The sequence below is a fragment of the Tenebrio molitor genome, chromosome 7 (genome assembly GCF_963966145.1).
Source record: "Tenebrio molitor chromosome 7, icTenMoli1.1, whole genome shotgun sequence".
Classification (NCBI taxonomy): domain Eukaryota; kingdom Metazoa; phylum Arthropoda; class Insecta; order Coleoptera; family Tenebrionidae; genus Tenebrio; species Tenebrio molitor.
This window is the reverse complement of record NC_091052.1, coordinates 3,628,391-3,647,451: the sequence shown is the minus strand read 5'-3', so window position 1 is coordinate 3,647,451 and position 19,061 is coordinate 3,628,391. Positions and strand designations below refer to the sequence as shown.

At 34.5% G+C, this 19,061-nt stretch overlaps 5 protein-coding genes across 11 annotated transcripts; 2 read left to right on the top strand and 3 right to left on the bottom strand.

Annotated features, from left to right (window-relative positions):
* The first annotated feature begins 1 nt into the window (after window position 1).
* Window positions 2–3,321, top strand: Ndc1 (Nuclear division cycle 1). Its single transcript, XM_069054556.1, has 6 exons — window positions 2–286; window positions 339–551; window positions 605–854; window positions 908–1,047; window positions 1,101–1,426; window positions 1,480–3,321. The coding sequence occupies exon 6, from the start codon at window positions 1,489–1,491 to the stop codon at window positions 3,235–3,237; it is 1,749 nt and encodes a 582-aa protein (XP_068910657.1). The 5' UTR covers window positions 2–286; window positions 339–551; window positions 605–854; window positions 908–1,047; window positions 1,101–1,426; window positions 1,480–1,488; the 3' UTR covers window positions 3,238–3,321.
* Window positions 3,322–3,387: 66 nt separating this feature from the next.
* Window positions 3,388–14,047, bottom strand: slmb (beta-transducin repeat containing E3 ubiquitin protein ligase slmb). Of its 2 annotated transcripts, none has more exons than XM_069054562.1 (8): window positions 13,813–14,047; window positions 9,052–9,280; window positions 8,688–8,874; window positions 8,178–8,634; window positions 5,586–5,848; window positions 5,347–5,533; window positions 4,839–4,989; window positions 3,388–4,780 (listed from the first exon to the last, which is right to left on the bottom strand). In XM_069054562.1, exons 1-8 carry the CDS (start codon window positions 13,858–13,860, stop codon window positions 4,770–4,772), a joined length of 1,533 nt encoding a protein of 510 aa, XP_068910663.1. In that variant the 5' UTR covers window positions 13,861–14,047; the 3' UTR covers window positions 3,388–4,769. The 2 variants fall into 2 exon arrangements, with proteins under 2 accessions (XP_068910663.1, XP_068910662.1); XM_069054561.1 differs by having other exon boundaries at window positions 5,344–5,533; window positions 13,813–14,045.
* A 55-nt stretch (window positions 14,048–14,102) lies between these two features.
* Window positions 14,103–15,022, top strand: LOC138135725 (oxaloacetate tautomerase FAHD1, mitochondrial). 3 transcript variants are annotated; one of them, XM_069054568.1, is made up of 5 exons: window positions 14,103–14,235; window positions 14,287–14,383; window positions 14,423–14,566; window positions 14,619–14,681; window positions 14,803–15,022. In XM_069054568.1, the coding sequence occupies exons 1-5, from the start codon at window positions 14,171–14,173 to the stop codon at window positions 14,806–14,808; spliced, it is 375 nt and encodes a 124-aa protein (XP_068910669.1). In that variant the 5' UTR covers window positions 14,103–14,170; the 3' UTR covers window positions 14,809–15,022. The 3 variants fall into 3 exon arrangements, with proteins under 3 accessions (XP_068910669.1, XP_068910668.1, XP_068910667.1); XM_069054567.1 differs by having other exon boundaries at window positions 14,619–14,744; XM_069054566.1 differs by having other exon boundaries at window positions 14,619–15,022.
* Window positions 14,929–15,970, bottom strand: LOC138135724 (phospholipid phosphatase 5). Of its 2 annotated transcripts, none has more exons than XM_069054564.1 (3): window positions 15,762–15,970; window positions 15,157–15,710; window positions 14,929–15,107 (listed from the first exon to the last, which is right to left on the bottom strand). In XM_069054564.1, the coding sequence occupies exons 1-3, from the start codon at window positions 15,842–15,844 to the stop codon at window positions 15,013–15,015; spliced, it is 732 nt and encodes a 243-aa protein (XP_068910665.1). In that variant the 5' UTR covers window positions 15,845–15,970; the 3' UTR covers window positions 14,929–15,012. The 2 variants fall into 2 exon arrangements, with proteins under 2 accessions (XP_068910665.1, XP_068910666.1); XM_069054565.1 differs by having other exon boundaries at window positions 15,157–15,718; window positions 15,762–15,965.
* A 43-nt stretch (window positions 15,971–16,013) lies between these two features.
* Window positions 16,014–18,403, bottom strand: spartin. 3 transcript variants are annotated; one of them, XM_069054557.1, is made up of 8 exons: window positions 18,301–18,403; window positions 17,975–18,102; window positions 17,507–17,927; window positions 17,319–17,453; window positions 17,107–17,265; window positions 16,864–17,058; window positions 16,561–16,813; window positions 16,014–16,509 (listed from the first exon to the last, which is right to left on the bottom strand). In XM_069054557.1, exons 1-8 carry the CDS (start codon window positions 18,308–18,310, stop codon window positions 16,251–16,253), a joined length of 1,560 nt encoding a protein of 519 aa, XP_068910658.1. In that variant the 5' UTR covers window positions 18,311–18,403; the 3' UTR covers window positions 16,014–16,250. The 3 variants fall into 3 exon arrangements, with proteins under 3 accessions (XP_068910658.1, XP_068910659.1, XP_068910660.1); XM_069054558.1 differs by having other exon boundaries at window positions 18,219–18,373; XM_069054559.1 differs by having other exon boundaries at window positions 18,223–18,347.
* Between the last annotated feature and the right edge of the window lie 658 nt (window positions 18,404–19,061).

The following is a 19,061-nucleotide window of genomic DNA, read 5'->3' as shown; positions in this document are numbered from 1 at the left end:
AGATAACCTTAACTCGTTAACCTGATTGATGTTGTGTTCTAACCTAATTTAATTTAAAATTTGTTCACTAGATAATTTTTTATTATTACATTGAAATAAGTTTCATCTTCGTTAACTGTAGCTAATGGAGTCGTTAATAGACATAATTATACCAACGTTTGTAAATACCCACCTCTTTTGGATAATACCAAGAAGAGAATTACTATTACGGTCTGGTATGAATAGAGTAATGAAAAATTGTGAACGTAAAAAAATTCAAGACCCAGAGGAAATATGTGAAGACAAGGTTTTTCTTTACATATTATTGTGTAAGGGTAAGGTATTAATGGTAATTTTAGATGGTAGCTGTAAACATTGATGACTTATGGGCCCGAGGAATAATTAAATACATAAATCATGTTTCAAGAGATGATATAAAGTATGTTTGTTGGTTGCCTGATTATGGGATTATGAGGCAAGTAAGCTGGGTATTTTATTTACCAGAAGAAATAGAAAAATGCCCCCCTGTTGCAAAGCAGGCCAGTTTATACAATGTAGTCAATTTAATGACTGTATGTTATGAACACTTTATATTTTATAATAATCCAAATTATGATGATCTTAGGACCTGGTACTGGGGGAGAATGGTTATGAATTTAAATTAAAGAAAACCACTAGTGAAATTGAGGGAGTAAGGAAAGTAGCTGTAGATTGTATAGAAACAGCAGAAAAAATATTCTTTTCTATCACAAATCAAGATCAATTTAACACATATGGAGATATAATCTGTTTAAATCAAGATAACCATAAGCAATCACTTACTGATCTTTTAATTGAAAAGAATCTAATAATAAGTGATCAAGAAATGTTCAAATGTAGATATTCAGATTTTTTTTTCACATTTATTACATGATTCTTTTTTTTACAGCATTAGACAATAGTAGAGCTCACTTTAAAGAAAAATATATTAACCATAGTCCAAATTGGGAACAACAGTTGGATAGAACTGAAACAGAAAACTTGGACAAGATAATTTTTAATAAAAAAGAGAACAAGAATTTTGAAATAGTTCGTATATTGCATGGTGCAAAAAAAGTAATTCATTTTTAAAATTATTTTAGGAATTCTCCAGAAGAACACGTGTTGATGTTATTAGTAATTAGTAATGAAAACTCAGTTCTGCAAATTAGTATTTCCCTTTTACGTATTCGTTTGATATTTATTTGTTCGTTTAATTGTACTAAATATTTAATTGATTAAGTTTGTAAGGCTGCAATTTTTGAAAATTTCAAGTTGACATCTAGGAAATTGACGAACCGTTACGTTGGCAATTATGTTTCATCAGATGTAAAAGAAAAGTGTCAGGTTAAAATTTAAACTGGCACCGGTTTTTCGTATTTGTAGTTCTGTTTTTTCTTTTTTTTTTGTTGCAAGGCATTAAAAACTGGTAAGTCTTGCAAAATATTTTTTTACTTTTAAATAATATATTTGAAATTTTAGAATATTGTAATGATGCAGTCGCCGGCGATAAATCCTAACCTAACAAGTGTGCAAACGTTCAGTTACAAAGACATACTAGTGAAGAAATTGGTGCGTGCTGTCGCTTGTAGCGTAGTGTCCCAGATAATTATCCTTTTATGTTACATTATTCTAGCCAACATAAGCATTTTCCATCCTATAGAATGGATGACTTCGATATTTCACACCTTCACCTACTTAAGCACCTGGATTTTTGTCATCATATTTTCCTTTATAATATTTGCTCAATGTTTAATTTGCGGTAAAGACTACGTTTTGATGACTTCCTATTCGTCAACGCGTTTTCAGCAATTTTTCCGAGTACTTTCACTTCACAACTTCACATTATTGTTGCTTCATGTGGTAATTGGAGGGGCTTTTGTTTGGCAAATTCTTTCCATCATTGATAGCAGTAATCACAGTTTGACTACTACATGTAAACTAAATCGCAGTTGCTTAGTTGAAGATACTTTTTTCCTAATTTTGAGCGGTTTTTGGACAGGTCTTTACTTTTTTGTAAAGGTTTACATTTCCACAAAACAACTTGTATTCCCTGTTATACAACAAAGAAAATTTTTGCAGCTTAGATCCAAAATTTCAGTTTTATTTAAAGAAAGTTTGACATTATCAATTTGGCCTACAATTTATTTTGCTTTGTTTTACTATATTTGGGGGACCCAGCTGGAAAATCGTTTTATGTTTATCGTTAACTTGGACAGAGCTTCACGTGAGAGTAGTATTTTGATTTATATGTATTCTTGGTGGTTTTCAACATTATATTGCTTCAGCATGAATCTTATGAGATTCTTTTTTTATTTATTTCTGACTGAGACGGTACAATTTCCGATTGTTAAAGAAAATGAATACATTTTAACTTTACAAGAAGGTATCGTAATGAATAATTTACCGATAGTCCAAAATCTTGCATGTCTTGATTTATTCATGCTTTCTCAATGGTCGCCGTTGCGTAAGCAATTATTTTTTACTTTATCTCAACCTGGTGGTCATCCTCACAACTGGAACAACCTAATCGAGAGTGTTGTGAAGCTGTTCACAGAGTACACAGATCTTTTGAAAAAATCCACGGAAACTACCTTACCCCAAGACAAAGCAATGAAACAAAATGACATTATAAAACCGTTTGCACCAATCACGTTGCAATCTCCTACGTCTCCCAGCGTGAAATACAGGAATTTAAGAAACATGTCGTGTCACAGCGACTATTTAAATGTGGTAGACGTTTCACATGATGTCGCAACAAATACCGTGGAGGATTTTAAACGGAGTATAAATGGCACGATCGACAAAACGACGTCATTTTTGAAAATTTTCTTTGGAATTAATTTTCTTTTCGGAGAACTACCACAAGTGAATATCCAGAAGTGTTTGGGAAATGGACAATTAATTATATGGGCGAGCCAGGGAATATCCGAATTGGCAGCTGCGTCTCTTACTGAAGATAAATACGGCATCGTTCAGAAAGACTTACCACTTATCATCACTACTTTGGTGCAACTGAAACAAAATTTGGACAAATTGAACAAAGTGCCGTCGTTGTCTAAGAAAGTTGCCGCTTTGGATGACTTTAATTACAAGATGAAAAACGCCGTCGCTGCGGCTGTTAAACACAGTCTGTTTAATATGTGTTTAATATTTGGCGATTATTTCAAGGACTTTCCTCTCAGCAAAGACGTTTTGCAATACCTGCATGTCAACATCATGTTAAAAAATTGTAACTAAAAATTGTGGACTCGTCAAGACTGTTAAAAAAAAAATTAATATAAGTATTTGTAAGTGTTTTTTTAAATATAACTTTTGAAATAATTTGTACTTTAAAAAATTACCTTGAGTAAATCCAACAAGCGGCCAACATTAAATAAAACTATTAGGTGGTTTATCAATTCTATTACTTACACGCATAAAATATAAATAACTCTAAATAAAAATAATAAATGCAATGATTTTAACACTACATTCATATTCATTATATTTACAATAACCTATATCGATAAAATCATGATTTAGTGCCTCTTAGTGATAATAATGTAGGTTTATTTAAAACATGAAATAGTGTACATTCCAGTTATAGTACAAAACAGGCATACAAATTTTACTGTAAGATTTATCACAAAAGCCATTACAAGTAATTCTTGTAAGTCTAATCTATGAGAAGTACTACATTTTGGCAGAATTGTCTAAAATAAATAGCAAGGACAGCCAGTGGCCACTTCTTGGAACTCCAGTTACGATCGACGCTTGCAGCCTTAATACAATGCACAAAGCAAATTTTATTCTTGTTATATCAAAGTAACAGTCTGAATTCGTTTTTGGTTACAATAAAACAATCACTCTCCCACAACATTTATGAAAAAACCTAAAATTAGCTGATCACAACTTTTTCGATTATGAATGATGAAAATTATAACTACAAACTTAAAATAATATTTGTTCAGCACTTACATTCAGAATGCGCACCCCAAAATAAACGAATTTTATTTTCAAATTCTTGTAGAAATCTCGTTACTGCTTTATTTAAGCTCACTCTCTAATAAAGTTCTGCAACAACGGTCAAGACTAGAAAGCTAAATAGTTTTTGTCCAACAAAATCAAGAAAATATACTTTTACAATTCGTAATTACAATTTATTCGCGAAAAAAAAAAAGAACTTAATTTAGTGTGTTTACGTTACATTTTATGTTTCAACGTTTCGCAGATTAGAGAGCTAAAAATCTTTTATCGGTTCCCGTTCGATCAAGTAAATTCCACCACAACAGAAATAAAACAAAATTTAAACATCAACAATTTAAATAATCTCTGATGAAGCTTCAGCAATCAAAAATTATGAATAATAGCACACACGTATTAAAACAAAACCATCTTTAGTTATTTTAAGACGTACTATCACATAATTCGTAGTTTAAATCATTTAATATTTTACAACAGATCAACAGGGGACTGTGTTACACCTACGACATGAACGTCCTTTAATTCGGTCTAGGAAACAACAGCGAAATCGAATACGCTCCATAATGACAAAAACACATTTAAAATAACTAACTGCAATTATGTCAAACACGTTCTTCCAAGATTATAAATTAAGACATAAATATATCAAATTTAAATATAACATTATACACAATAGTCATTACCAATAATTTTCTAAATTTTCGTATTCCTAGTCAGTTAATGCGTCAACAAATTGACGCGAGCACTTGCCCCAAATTTGCTCTTTTCTCTAAACATAGTTGATAAAGGAGTGGCTTATGGACACCTTATTCGAACGCTGAAACAAAAAAACAAAATTACCAACACGAAACTTTTTGGAAAAAAAAAAAACTTACGAGACGGACAAGGTGACTGTGCGTTTCGGTCTGTAATAGAACGATCCGTAATCGAATTGAGGAAGTTCCAAATGAGGATTGTGTCGTCATGTGAACTGCTCACTATTTGAAATTCGTCAAATTGCAACCTAAACACCCTGCCGGTGTGCTCCTGCAAATCAGTTCGAATTTAAAACGAGTACGTCGTGTCCCCAGTACTCAATAATCAGTCAAAAAATCAAAATATTATCATCCAAATTTATGATTTATCGCCAAATATAACCCATAAAGTTAACGACATGAAAAAGAGAACATTAATGGAGTGTATTGAATGTGTGTGAATGGTTCGTTACACACCAACAACTGTTTGTTATTACCTGCAACCGAATTTTGGTTAGAGACACGGTTAATCGAAATCAGATCCTTTCAGACATCCGCCCGTTAATTTTGTTAGAATGGCCACAATGAATTTTAAACGCTGCGTTATGATATTAAATGAATTTAATGACTGAACTATTTAACTTACTACCAATGTTCGAAGACACAAAGCACTGGCCGGCGCTCTGGGATCCAGCGCCGCGACGAGATCCCACACTTTGATTTTTCCGTCGTAAGCTCCGCTGACGATCCGCTTCGAATCGAAACGAATGCAACGCACCAATTCTTCGTGTCCCTCCAGGATGCGCAGGCAAGAACCGCATTCGATATCCCACAATCTGGAAAAGGATCTTGCGGTTTCCGTATTTACAAATAAACGCGCGCGCTTACCTAATGGTATTGTCAGAACTTCCACTAACAACGAGTCTGTCTCGGTATTGCAAACAAGCTATGCCTCGTTTATGTCCGTTCAATGTTCGCATAAATTCACACGTGGAGGTGTTCCACACTTTTATTGTTCGATCACCTGACGCTGAAACTATGTATTTCTCGTCGAAATCGACGACATTAACAGCAGCCCTGTGCCCTACCAGTACTCTTCGCAGGGCGATCTCCGACTGTGACGTCATGTCCCAGACAGCTATCGACCGATCCTGAAAAAACAAACGCAATATTTAAGACAATAAAGTCTAAATGTCTGCTGGTCGCCTTTGTTGCCGTAATAAAATCACAAAAGATCCCAGAAATATAGTTAAATTATGCAAAAGATCAATTATGAGCCACATAGTGTTGTTGACAGAACGGACTAGAAAACTACAATGTCTACCCGGCGCCACTATCACAGCAAAATATTTGTCTACTGTCTACACAATCCCCGATTTTAAAAGTAAAAAAATTTGCGAACAATATTTAGGGAAAATATTTTAACTGAGTCACATACATAGACTCAACGTAATTAAAAACATCGGAAAAATTAAAAACAAATGCACTATGTAACTGGGAGTCCCACTGTTATAGTCCTTGTATCTTCGTAAGGAATTCCGACTTAAGCCCTAAATAAACCGAACAAAGACTCTACTTAAAGAAACTTATTGTGTTATTGTCATATTGTGCCTGTCAATCACTAGACGGTCTCCAACAAATATTTTGAGTAATTTTTTTTCTCCAAGACCGCCTAGTGATTGACAGGTACAATATCACAATAAATTTCTTTAAGTAGGGTAGGGTCTTTGTTCGGTTTATTTATGACTTAAGTCAGAATTCCTTACGAAGATACAAGCACTATAATTCAACTTTTAAATAGAGCAAAAGGGTACAACATCATTCATTAGTGATGTGAGTAGAGAGAGTATTTTTTTTAAACAAGAGTATAAAATTACGTACATATGTATTTGAAAATTCAAAAAGTGAAAGTATTTTTTAAATGACTTTCCAATGTGATGCTCTAATAGGAAAATAATTGTAATTTCTTATTCTGTTTTTATGACTATTGCAAAAACTTTAAAATGAAATCCGTACAAATATTAAAATAATAACAAGCACTTTCCTTTTCGGCAGAATAACAATTATGTAATGTGAAAAAACACACTTCACGTAAAGTAACGCTTAAGGTATAAGATTATATGGCAGCACTAAAATTATCCCAATAATGGAAACCAATATTGGCGTTGAGATGGTTGTCTCGGCTCGTGCAGCTGCATCCCTTTTCCTTGGTTCTGGGCAGGGATTAAAAATTTGTGATAGAACATGTTTTTGATGTTTATTGTAAATTTTGCGATTGTAACGAAATTCCCTTTAGTACTTTGTGTCTTGAAAACAGTAAAGATGATTTGCAATAGTATTGTAATATTTAATAAATAAATATAATTTCATCGGTACGCATTTGTTTTGAGGCCGGCTCTGGAATTCACAACAGAGAATTGCTTGAAGCATGATTTATGGTTGGGCTGACCGCCTACTGCAATTGCGACAAAAGGGACGTTTATCTCCGGTCAAATACTTTTAAAGGGCCATATAATCTTATACCTTAAGCGTTACTTTAATGACGTGAAGTGTGTTTTTCCACAAATGTGTGGAAGCTTTATTAGAAAAGAATGTCTCCTAAAATCGAAAACCTTGAATATTAAGATAATCTTGAAGAAGTGTGTGGTTGGTTAGATACAAAAAAGATTCATGTATTGTGCTATCATTTTTACAAAAAAAAAATGGATTTAAAATTAGATTTGTTTATTAAATACGTACAACGTATTTTTAATAAAAATTCCGCATGACGTACAAAATTTTTGGCTCACTCAACAATAAAGATATTGTATGTATTTAAACACAAACAAAATTTAGGTATGTGGACTATCTACAATCAACACCATAAAATCAATGATATAAAAAAATTCTCAACTGTATACAGTAACGTATATGATCGACCTGAAAATGTTTAGTTGAAAAAAATCAATGAAAACCGAAATATTTGTCACAGAAAATCTATCACGCTTAATAAAAAAAAAACCTGTTATACAAGGTGAAATGTCTTTTTCCTGTGTAAATTAACACCTTATTTCACCGTGTAAAACTGATGGTGCATCGGTGACCACAAACTCAAAAATATTTCTTCCATTGTTTTGATATTTGCATGAGAAATTTCCAGGAATTTTTTTTTGCCACACAGTTTAGATGTAAAAGATTTATTTTCAATTCATGGAAATGCGGTAACGATGAATGCAAGACGTAATCGTCTCTTATTAATCTAGACGGTACGGTTTGTTGAAATCTGACAATACTGAGAATTCATGATTCCTAATCCGTGCATACGGCAGTGAGTCAACACGTGACTGTTAACGATCAAAAATTCGTCTCTCGCAACCACGAAAGAAAGCAGTCTAACGGTTACTTTACTTGTTTAGTGAACCGATTTTCTCACAGACAACTGTTTTTGCTCCTTCAACTGGGCCAGAATGTGCAGTCCGGAAGTGCTTATTTTGAACTTACTTTTGAACAAGTGACCATCATTCCGTTATTGAATCTAAGATGAAGGACGGCTTCACAATGATGGATGAGAGTGTTGACCATGTCTCCCGTGTTAACGTTCCAGACGCGCACAGTAGAATCACTAGAGCCACTGATTATAACTTTATCATCGTACTGCAAACACAGAACCGATCCCGTATGTCCAATTAGAACTTTAGTGCACTGCAATGTACTCCTGTCCCATATTTTTATAGTATTGTCTCTGAGACCGGAAACGATCTTTTGATCGTCGTATTGCAAACAATATACTCCTTTGCTGTTTTCGGATCGACAGTTGATTCGCTGCAGGATGTGCCTGCCATGTCGCCAGTTGCTCTCTATGCTCTCGATGTCTCGGATTATCTTGGGAAAAAGCGCTCGATAAAACGAATGAGGTCGATGGTTTTCACCCGGTCTTGGCTTGAATAAGTGTTGAATCCTGCAATTTTTCCAAATAAGTACAAAACAAACAACGACAGTAAACTCCGCTACCATTGTCTTCTCTCCGCTAATCCTCTCCACAGCGAATCCGTTCTCACTTTCCTCTCTATGAGTTTCTTCCAAAGCATTCCCTCTGATATCACTCTGAACCACTCTTTGCACACCAATTCGGCGTTCCGTAAACTGTCGGCCTCCAAATATGACAATATGTTTTCGGCCACATGATCCAATCCTTGCTCTGAAAATGCACTCAAATGTTTTACTCTTGTTTTCTACGATGTTCAGTTTTTAATTGGACCAAATTAAAACTAGAAAGTATGAAATCGCATGAAATTGCACGTTTGGTCAAGATCGGATGCCCGTTCAAGTGGTAATGACTTCATTCTACTTTCGCTTCTTTCAACAGTATACTCACTTGGCAGAAGAGAGATGAAGTCTCGCTGTAATATGGGTTTCAAATATGAATTTATGTGTCCGTGCTGATAATGACACATCCTAGCTAATAAATTCTCTACGAATTCGACTTGGTCGGTTTCGCTCCATTTTTCGAAGCATTTCAGACATGATTCTCTCTCCGCGTTGAAAGTAGCCGATGGTTCTTTTTTTCTGGCCGTGTCGTACGGTGATAATATGGTCATTGGAAACTGCAACAAAATACAATTTTATAAGATTTTTGTGTATCTACACACTTATTGCGAAAAAAATCTCAAAACTCGAGTTGTGCCACTATTTCCAGATTTAAAAGAAATTTTTTATACCGCGATGACAACTCGCTCGCGTAAATGTATATAAAAAACACGCACGTTACGTTACGTTATCTTGGGCAAAAAACGGATTCAATTCCGAACAATTATAGCTATTAATATGATGTTTTTGAACTTAATGACGCCGACCCCTAGGCATCATAAAAATATAAGCAGCGATAGAAATAAAAAGTTACGAGAAATCATAAATACAATAATTAGATGTAAATTGTAGAAAGTTGAACGCCTTGCGCACACACAAAGCGTCAATTTACTTCTGATATGGATCTCTGCCTGTTTAGTTGTAATAACGTCCGTAGAAAAATGTCCAACTGGTGGCTCTCATTTTTTCTTCCGATCGAAAGAATAATCTCATAAATAAAATACGGTCGACATCCAGGACGAAATTAACATACACGGTACACTTGAACTAGAATGACTGCTAGGAGACCCGACGAGTTTCAAGCGAGGACGGTTCCATGAAGTAGATTTTTTTTTTCAACTACCTATTCGAGATCTAATGCCGATAAAAATTTTACGGCTTCAATGATTGGCCGACCATTGAAACCGACAAAGTTAATGCTGGATTCGGACTTTAGTCACGGATGCAACAGTTTTGTTTTTAACTGATCGAATTAAACAAAATGACGGCTGAAATTCAGCAACTGAGACCGTGTTTTTTTAAGTTACCTAACAATAGCTTAAATTTCACTGATTTCTGATGTGCGTTCAACAGTCCGGACAACCTCTGTCAGATATTTACAGAAGAAGATTTCACCGAATTCTTGTTTCTTAATTGAATTCTGTGACAGCCAGAAACAATAATTGCTTTACAGTTGGCTAACCATCACCGGAATTAATTGGTCTGTCATGAAGTGGAATATTTTTCTTCATTCTTCATTCAAGGATTATTTATGCTAAAATCGATTAGTTACGACTTAATTAGTTAACTACTAGGTAGCGACAGCCTTTTTTGAAAATGAGAAGTCGATTGTGGTTTCTCCGTGGCATTCTTAATTCAAATCATGACAGAACGAAACCATAATTCACTCTGGTGCAATAGGATGGACAAGCTTTTTTGTTAAAAAATATCTTCGTCACGATGCTTTACAAATGAAGTATTCCCTTATCGCACCTTGGGATTTCGCTAATGTTTACGCAGTACTTGATTTAACAAAAAAAGGTTTTTTATCTGGTAATGCTACCATATTTTTAATTTTGAATGACGCAAACTGTATTGTTACTACCAAAAAAAGTACGTCTATGCATGTAGTTCCACGTTTCCACTTTTGATTCAGATTTCAACATCTTCCATCAACTTTCTTTCCGTCGAACGACACTGATTATGTGGTCGTAAAAAGTCAGATTTAAAAATTAATTAGACCCTAATGATTTTTTGTGCTCAATTACGCCACAAAAACAAATTTACAAATCAAGATAACCGAAAATTATTACTCCTGCAAATTCAGTTTCTTCAAATTGGGCAACAATCTGTGAAATACCTCATTATTTTACCATGTCTCAATGACAAGTCTATGCACCCAATACACTGAAAAGTTATTGCCCCATGCCAATTAACAAACAATACGTAATTTCAAAGTTTATTACCACGCGCATTGCAAATATGAAGACATAGTAATGAAACTATTATAGTTGTTAGGTAATTAAAAAGTGTGCGGTGTAGAATTACCGATCATTATAAGGAAACGCGACAGAATTGCTTTGGTAGCAATGCAGATCAAGAACGACCGATCAGACGATATTCCAAAAGAATTTAATTTTCCATCAAGGCACTCAGCATCCAATTACATGTCTAATTCGCGAGAAATTAAAATAACGACAATATTAACGCGCAAATAACAATTCCGCCCACCAGTGTGTCACCATAAAACAAGTACGCTTCCTGCAATTTCTCGTAACTGTAAGCCTCGATTTAAAATCAATTAATTTTCGATTAAACCGTTCGCAATTCGACAACAAAAAAGAGAACAAAAAGGTTCAGGTTTAATTAAAAATAAATCATAACCGAGCAAGTTCAACGCGCAAATAAAAAATAAATCGGACGTTTTTAATTAAATTCCGAGATCCATCCAACAGTGGGATGTAAATTGGGTCCCAGAGTTCAAACGTCAAGATGTCGGAAAAAGCTGTTTATCGTTCGCCAATTATAACATTAAAATGTTGCTATGGTGAGTCAAACGAAGGAAACGAATAAATGTCCGCATTCTACCGAGAGAGAGACAAATCAAGGACCGATTCGCTATCCAAGGAGGTCCTAAACGGTGCACAGCGTTCGCACCTTATTTGTTGTTACCATTAATTGGTAATGCGCACGAAAACCTTGAGGGCAGCAATGAACCGGCAAAATTGATCATTTCGGAAACATCATCAATGTTGGCAGATTATGCGGCACGATACTGTACGTAACCAGTCATTTCGCATTTGTAACGAATCCGTGAAAGGTCGAATTGCTGACGAGTGTCTTCTCTTACATTATTCGCAACAAGAGTAGAACCGAAGAAACTTAATATTCGCTCGTGACGGATGCACAATTACTTTTCAATTATTCGTGCACGGTTCTTACCTTTATTTGCCGAGTACTGGATCGATACAATTATAAACCAAAATGATCGACAAACACATCTCAAATCGATTTCACTTCATTAAAATCCGTTCGATTGTGAATTCAAATATTATCAATAATTAGTGTACTATTAACGATACGGTACGAGCCAATTTTCTTAAAACGAGTTACGTCGATAAAATATAAACTTCACTTCTTCGGGGCGAGTCTATTCCTTTCCTACGTAGACTCCACAGCCAAGTTACAAAATTTAACTGTCTAAATTTAGGGCGTACCAAAGCAATCCTTCTTTCTTTTCAGAAGAGCCTCCTTAAGTCTTACTTGAAACAAACTGCAATCAATGAGAAGGAAGCTCTTTCGAGGTTGCGGCGGCATTTGCATTTAAATGTTTTCAATTTATATTATGTCCATTTATAAGTTTTCAAAGTTCTTCAAATTGCTCACAAAAAAAGAGCAAGTGGGTGGTTTTTAATACCCCGTTCCACACTTCCTGTTTCCTTTCATTAATTTCTTCAGGTTTTACTTCAGTTTTATTTCAGGCGTACCACGAATTTTGTACTGGACAATCATGATTCAAAAATCAAATTAATGATTTTATAATGCTACGGAGCTTATAGCTTTATAAATTGATATTTTTATTGGGTTTTTCTAGAACTTCTAATGACATTATTACTCGAAGATAAATATGTATCTCCTGTTGCATGACAAAATTAATAATACTAGGTGCTTTCTAATATCTAAAATCTACAAAACAGCAGTGCCACTTATGTTGACAAAATAACAGTTTACCACGGGTTTGGGAACACATCACGCGAAAAACAACATCGTAGGATTTCTTAACGACGCTAATTGAATTTCCACGAAAGATACACGGATTTTGACTATAGAATGAAACTTGCTTAAATTATGCCAACATTTTCAGCAAAAGCAACAAAATAATCAACTCAAAGCCAAGTTCAATTTGGATCTCAAATACTAAGTATACGATGGTGTGTCATTACTACGGGGGCTACGTGTTATTAAATCTAATTTTAATGCGTCGTTCCTTCGTGTCAAAAATTCTTATCATTCAATATTATGGCGGTTAACGATTAAAAATAAGTTGCTGTCCTCGCTTCGTCATTTCCTTGATAAGAAAGGTGTTTTAACGACTTATTAGAGAAACAAGTGCACGTCCTACAATAAGTACTATTACCTTTAAGAATTATCCTGAGTTATCACTGCACAAAACATTCCTCACGAGTCAATTGATTCAGTTTATAAGCTGTACGGTTACCAACACCGAAGAGAAAGTCGTCATTATTCGATGATGTACTCGTTAATTCCAGATTTTACTTTTAGCAAATACACAAAAGGAACAACGAAAACTTTCTTTCGAGTCTAAATTATTGCGCCACCTGTTCGACACTGGGGTTCTAATTGCGCCGCTTCCCAAATCCGGTCCTGTTCTTATGTCGTTTACGGTAAAACTCATTGTTTGTAGGGCAATATTAGTGCCATTATGAGTCAGTGACGAAAGGTCAAGTACCCCCATCTCGACATCGACAAAGAACAATTTCTCGTTTCGTTTAGCGGCTTGTCATGTCGCGTTCGAACACGATCAAGTACAAATAACGGGCCCCGCTAAGAATAAAAACACACTCAGATGCAGTCGCCAACAAATTAAATTCGGAAAAACACAGCTTAGTCTCGAAGAGAAATTTGTGTCATCCGCTTGAGAATAATGACATTTTTGACAGGACACCAGACAAATTTATTGCGGTGCGGATGACCACGTAATGCAGTTTTTGCTTTTTGACGATTTCTGCCGGTCACTGTGTCAAATTATGCCTCTGTGGTGACAACTTACTTGAGAATTACTGTTCGAATCGTCAATTTTATCTGTTTCCATCATCATCGATGTATCGAATCCTGTACACTCCTCACTGCTGCAATTTTACCATCCGCACAACTATCACTGCCACATTATTACATATATAAGTATTTACGAACAATCTTAAACACTAAAGATCGAGTAAACGACTTCACTTGACCGCCACGAGAACTGAACAATATAAAAGAACCAACAAACGAAGCTCACAAATCCATTTCACTTGTAGAATAGATAAAAAACAGCTTACCACTTTAGTGACAACGCTAAATTCCCCTACGATGAACGTCCCGCCAATTTTGAATGTGATAGATTTTACGTAAGATTTTGCTCAAAAATGACAGAGCTTTGCCACTTTGCACAAAATGGAAAGAAAATCATCGGCGTGGCCGCCAATTACAAGTGAGATTATGAAGTTTTGAAATCGTTTTAATTTCTCTACGAAACTTTCAGATCGTTGCTAAAAGTACTGCAAAGACCCACCCCGCAAGTTCCTGGCATCTTTTTAAAACCCACAACATCCTACATCACTGAGAAACAAAAGATTATAGTGAGTAAACACTTCCAAATAAATATTAATTAATTGTAGATTCCTGGAGGTTTCTCTGTCAATGAAGAAATTGAACTGGGGGTAATTGTTGGCAAAAATGGAAAGCACATTCAAGAAGATGAAGCTATGGATTATGTTGGTGGATATTGTGCTGCACTTGACATGACAGCCACATGTCAAATGGTTTAACAAACCCAAACTGGAAATTCTGATTTAAAACTGATGCTATTTTCAGAAAGAAGCAAGAAGTAAGGGTGGTTCTTGGACTTTGGGGAAAGGTTTTGATACTTCATGTCCAGTAAGCAGATTTATACCAAAAAATGAGATCAAGGACCCTCACAATTTGCAGCTTTGGTGCAAAGTTAATGGAGAGCTTAGACAAAATGGGAACACAAATGATTTGATTTTTTCTGTTCCAGTGCTAATAGCTTACATATCCCAATATATTACTCTGGAAAAGAATGATTTAATAATAACTGGCTCCCCACCTGGGATGGGTCCTGTTCATCCTGGTGATACAATTGAAGGTGGAATTGAAAATCTAGTTAGCATTAAATACTGTGTATCAAACTAATTATTATACAAAGAAGTTGTTTCATGTAATAATTTAGACTAATTAAATGCAAACATCATTCTGAAGCCACAGTGTCAATGTTTTTTGGAAAATATAGACTAAATGCCAGGTAAGAAATCACAGCTCCTATTAAACTCCCAGCTATCACATCTAAAACATAATTGTTTAGAAAAGTCAGTTTTAATAAAATAGTTATTACCTTCATAATGATGATGATAATCACATGTCCTACTGACAGCAACTGTGGCAGCAATCAAGATTGGTAATAAAACAACACATAACTGCCATGAGTGCCCTTTTTTTGTACCTTGGAATAGATTCACTTTTCTTGCTATGTACAAACTCATGAAACCCATACAAGCAAAAGAGAATGATGAGTGTCCACTGGGAAAACTCTTCCTGCCATCCAAATATTTCCTTCTATTTCCTACACAGCCAGTATAGTCATCACCTTTTCCATCAGGAAAACAGCGAAAGAAAAAATCTGGTCTTGGTCTTCCTACTATAGCTTTAAAGTATGTTGTTACCAACCCATTTAAACTATATGCTAATGTTACTGCTAAGGAACCAGCAATTACATCATCTTTCTTTTTACTTAAAATATATTCAATTATAAAAAAAACTGAAGGGGTTAAAGTTATCAGCAGCCACAAATCTCTTGCAGTTACATAACTATCTGTAACAGGATATTGGTACTGCCACACTTCACTCTCATGAATTTCTCGAATGAAGGGTTCTGAATACTCAATCCATCTAAAAAACTTAATTTAATTTAATGTGACTAACTTATTTTTTTATACAAACACAAATAACCACCACAGAATCAAACGAATGGCGATTTCTAAAATCAAATCCCATTTGACTTTATATATCATATTCAAATTCATTAAGGCTTCATCATTCACTACAATAATTTAAAACAAAACGGGTTGATACTTTGTTTTTATAACGTCAAATTCAATGTTTTAGGGATTTTTGATAACGTCAACGTGGACTACCTGCACAGGTTAATTGAAAATAATAACGGTATCGACCATAGATAAAAAAAAAACACAATACCTTTAAAAAAATTAGAGTTAGTTTTATTTTGCAAGATAACTGCATAACTGTGTAATTATCACAGTAAATATCATATATAATAAGTATTATACATATTATTTTTTACAATGTCTAAACTATTTTTTAAACAAATCCGCCAGAATCAATCCAAATGAGTATTGTATTTTTACTAAACCCTTTTGCCAAAAACCTATATGTATAAAAAGAATTAATGAGACACCAAGAGTTATGTAATTATTCCTTATCACATTTTTTGATACAACCGTTATTAATAGAACTGACTGATGGATTGGTATGACTGGACGTGCTGGCTCCATTATTATGATTATTATGATTGCTTCTGTGCTTACACACTAACGCTTTTCCCGCTTCTTTCGCCGTTCGTTTTGCAAAATGTTTAGGCTGAACGACTTTAGCATTTTGACTGATGTGGTAAACATTACCCACTGTGTTCAACGTGTCTCCGGCGAATTCTCCCGCCGGTTGTCCATACCTGAAACCAGTTTGTTTGACAATTGTCCAACCTTTCTCTTTAAATTATTACTTATGTTGGACCACTTTAACAGTATTTTCTTTCAAACTTTTTCCCAGAATGAGAGCTGAATTCTCTAAACCGCAATATACAGTTGAAAACCCTTCCACAGCACCTGCAGCTACTGTCATCACACCTTTCATTTTAGCAGAGGCGTCTTCTTCAGACAGGCGAAAACCTGTCGTCAATAAACGAGTTCCTTGTTTTTGGATGTGAGGTGCTAGAAAATGTCCTAACTTTACAGTTGCAACACCAACTTGTTGCGCTGTAATTTCGTAATTACCAAAAGAAAAAATTCCTTTGTTTTATACGAACCAACGAATCCCGTGACTTGGGCAGCTTTATTGGTAGCGGTTTCTGCTATTTGCATGCTTTTGCTAACTCCCTTCGGAATTTCAGCTGCCTTCTCAGAACTATTCATACGGTTCATTAACTTTGGGGTGTTTTGATTAATTAAATTTCCGAGTTTTTCCGCCCCACAAACCAGGCCTCGAGATAAATAAGAAGCACCTACACATTGATATCAACATATATTTTTACTAGCAGCCAATCACGTACCCGTAACAATGCCACCAGAAATTTTTTCACTTAGATCTGTAGGTGGTATCAATTTTTCTGGTGGTTTACCCTCGCCGACAATACCGTAAAGAATACTTTCTAAAATATCATATGCATCTGCATCTGCGTCAGATGGAAGAATAATTCCAATAGATGAGCCTTAAATAATTAATTATATTTTTTTAAGATTCGCATAATTTTGTAGAATATACCAGGCGTTTCTGCATAAATATTTGGTAAAATAAATGCACCATAATCAGACCGGAAACATGGAGACACTCCCGGAATGAGCGGGTAAACCCAATCACCGACTTGTAATATAGCTCTAGGTACATTTTCACCTTCATCTGAAGCTCACCAATTAAAACACAAAAAAACATATATTTGAAATAATTATTACTTTCTACTAGAGTAATTTTTAGAGTTTGTGGTTTTAAAGTTGAGGATACTTCTCCATCAGGTGAAATAAAGTACAGCTTAACATTCTCATACATATACATCACTTCTGCTTCCATTGTCACATTAGACTTAACTGTCATATGTTCCAAAGCATTAGCCAAGTCGTTATATGTCTGAGGTGTTTCCACAGGTGTACTAGCCATAGCTTCTTCATAAGAAGGAGGTTGTTCTCTAGATTCAAATGTTTGATTTGACTTCTGAATGCATGTTATTCTAGATAACACCTCTCCTCTAGTCTTTTTCATTTTTTGTATCATTACCACAGCTCTTTCCCATGTGAAATCTGGATTTGCTGGGCATGTTACTTGAATTCTGAGAGCTTTGTCGATGAACTGTATACCTTCTTTATATTTTTCTATGGCCTGCAAAAAATATGTGTATAAAACATATTGTGAAGTTGAATTTCTACCTCATTAGGTTTTTCCTCTTCCTCTAAGGTAATTGCATTTTGGATAACAGCATAAGCTGCATCATGTTGAGTCTTGATTTCAGTGTAAGTTGAAGACCAAGCAGAAACAGAAGCTGAGTTCCCCATTTCTGCATCAAAAAATAGCAGTTTGAGGTTAACAACTATTTAAAAAATGTTGAATCATATATGAGAATAAATTAATTATTAAGTACAAAGTGCAATTTTACACAGCTGGACGATCTACCTACGAATTTTCTAACGTTGGATAAAGTTTAACAATATTTTTTTCTTTTATATTTTTGTTGTTGAATCACTCACTCGTTTACCTTTCATCATTGTTATTTATTTGTAAGTTAATATTAAATTACAAATAACGGCAAACGCAACCAGTAAAACAGGTAAGTCAATCACGTCACACTACTTGCGAAATCGGAATTTCCTAGAATACGTCAAATATTTTAAATTTCCCGCTGAAAGTATTCTAGAGTTTTCTGGAAATGATGCAACATTGCCAGTTCTTATACTATTCTGCAATTTACGATTTAATATTAAATACGCAAATGATGCAAAAATAAAAAAAATCCATATTAATTATGAAGGTTAACTTTTTTAACGAAAAATCGTAATGAAAGTAGTACTTTTTTAATCATTTTATTCAATTCATTATCAAAAAACTTACCTATTTTGCATTTCTGTTTTTTTTTTTTATAAATCCTTTTGGACTAAATTTCTCAATATGCAAAAAAAAAGGTCGTGGACAACACGTTATGAAAGACTCTTTTTTTCACTCATTTGCTTGATTAACTCGGGTTCCGTTTTCGATCTCGTTAATCAAACTGCAAATTCAAGAAAAAAAAAAGTATGAATGTTTACTTTAATTATGCTTTCACTGTATTTACGCAGTTAGGCATTACCGTTCACATTTTATTAATATTCAAGTTATGATCGATTTATTACTTTAACATAAAAAATAATAAAAGATAATTTTTGGAACTGTTTATTTCCATTTTGAAAATATCCTTGAGTGAGCGAGATATAGAGCTCATAAAATTCTGCTCACTTGACAACAACGCAATATAGATCTTCT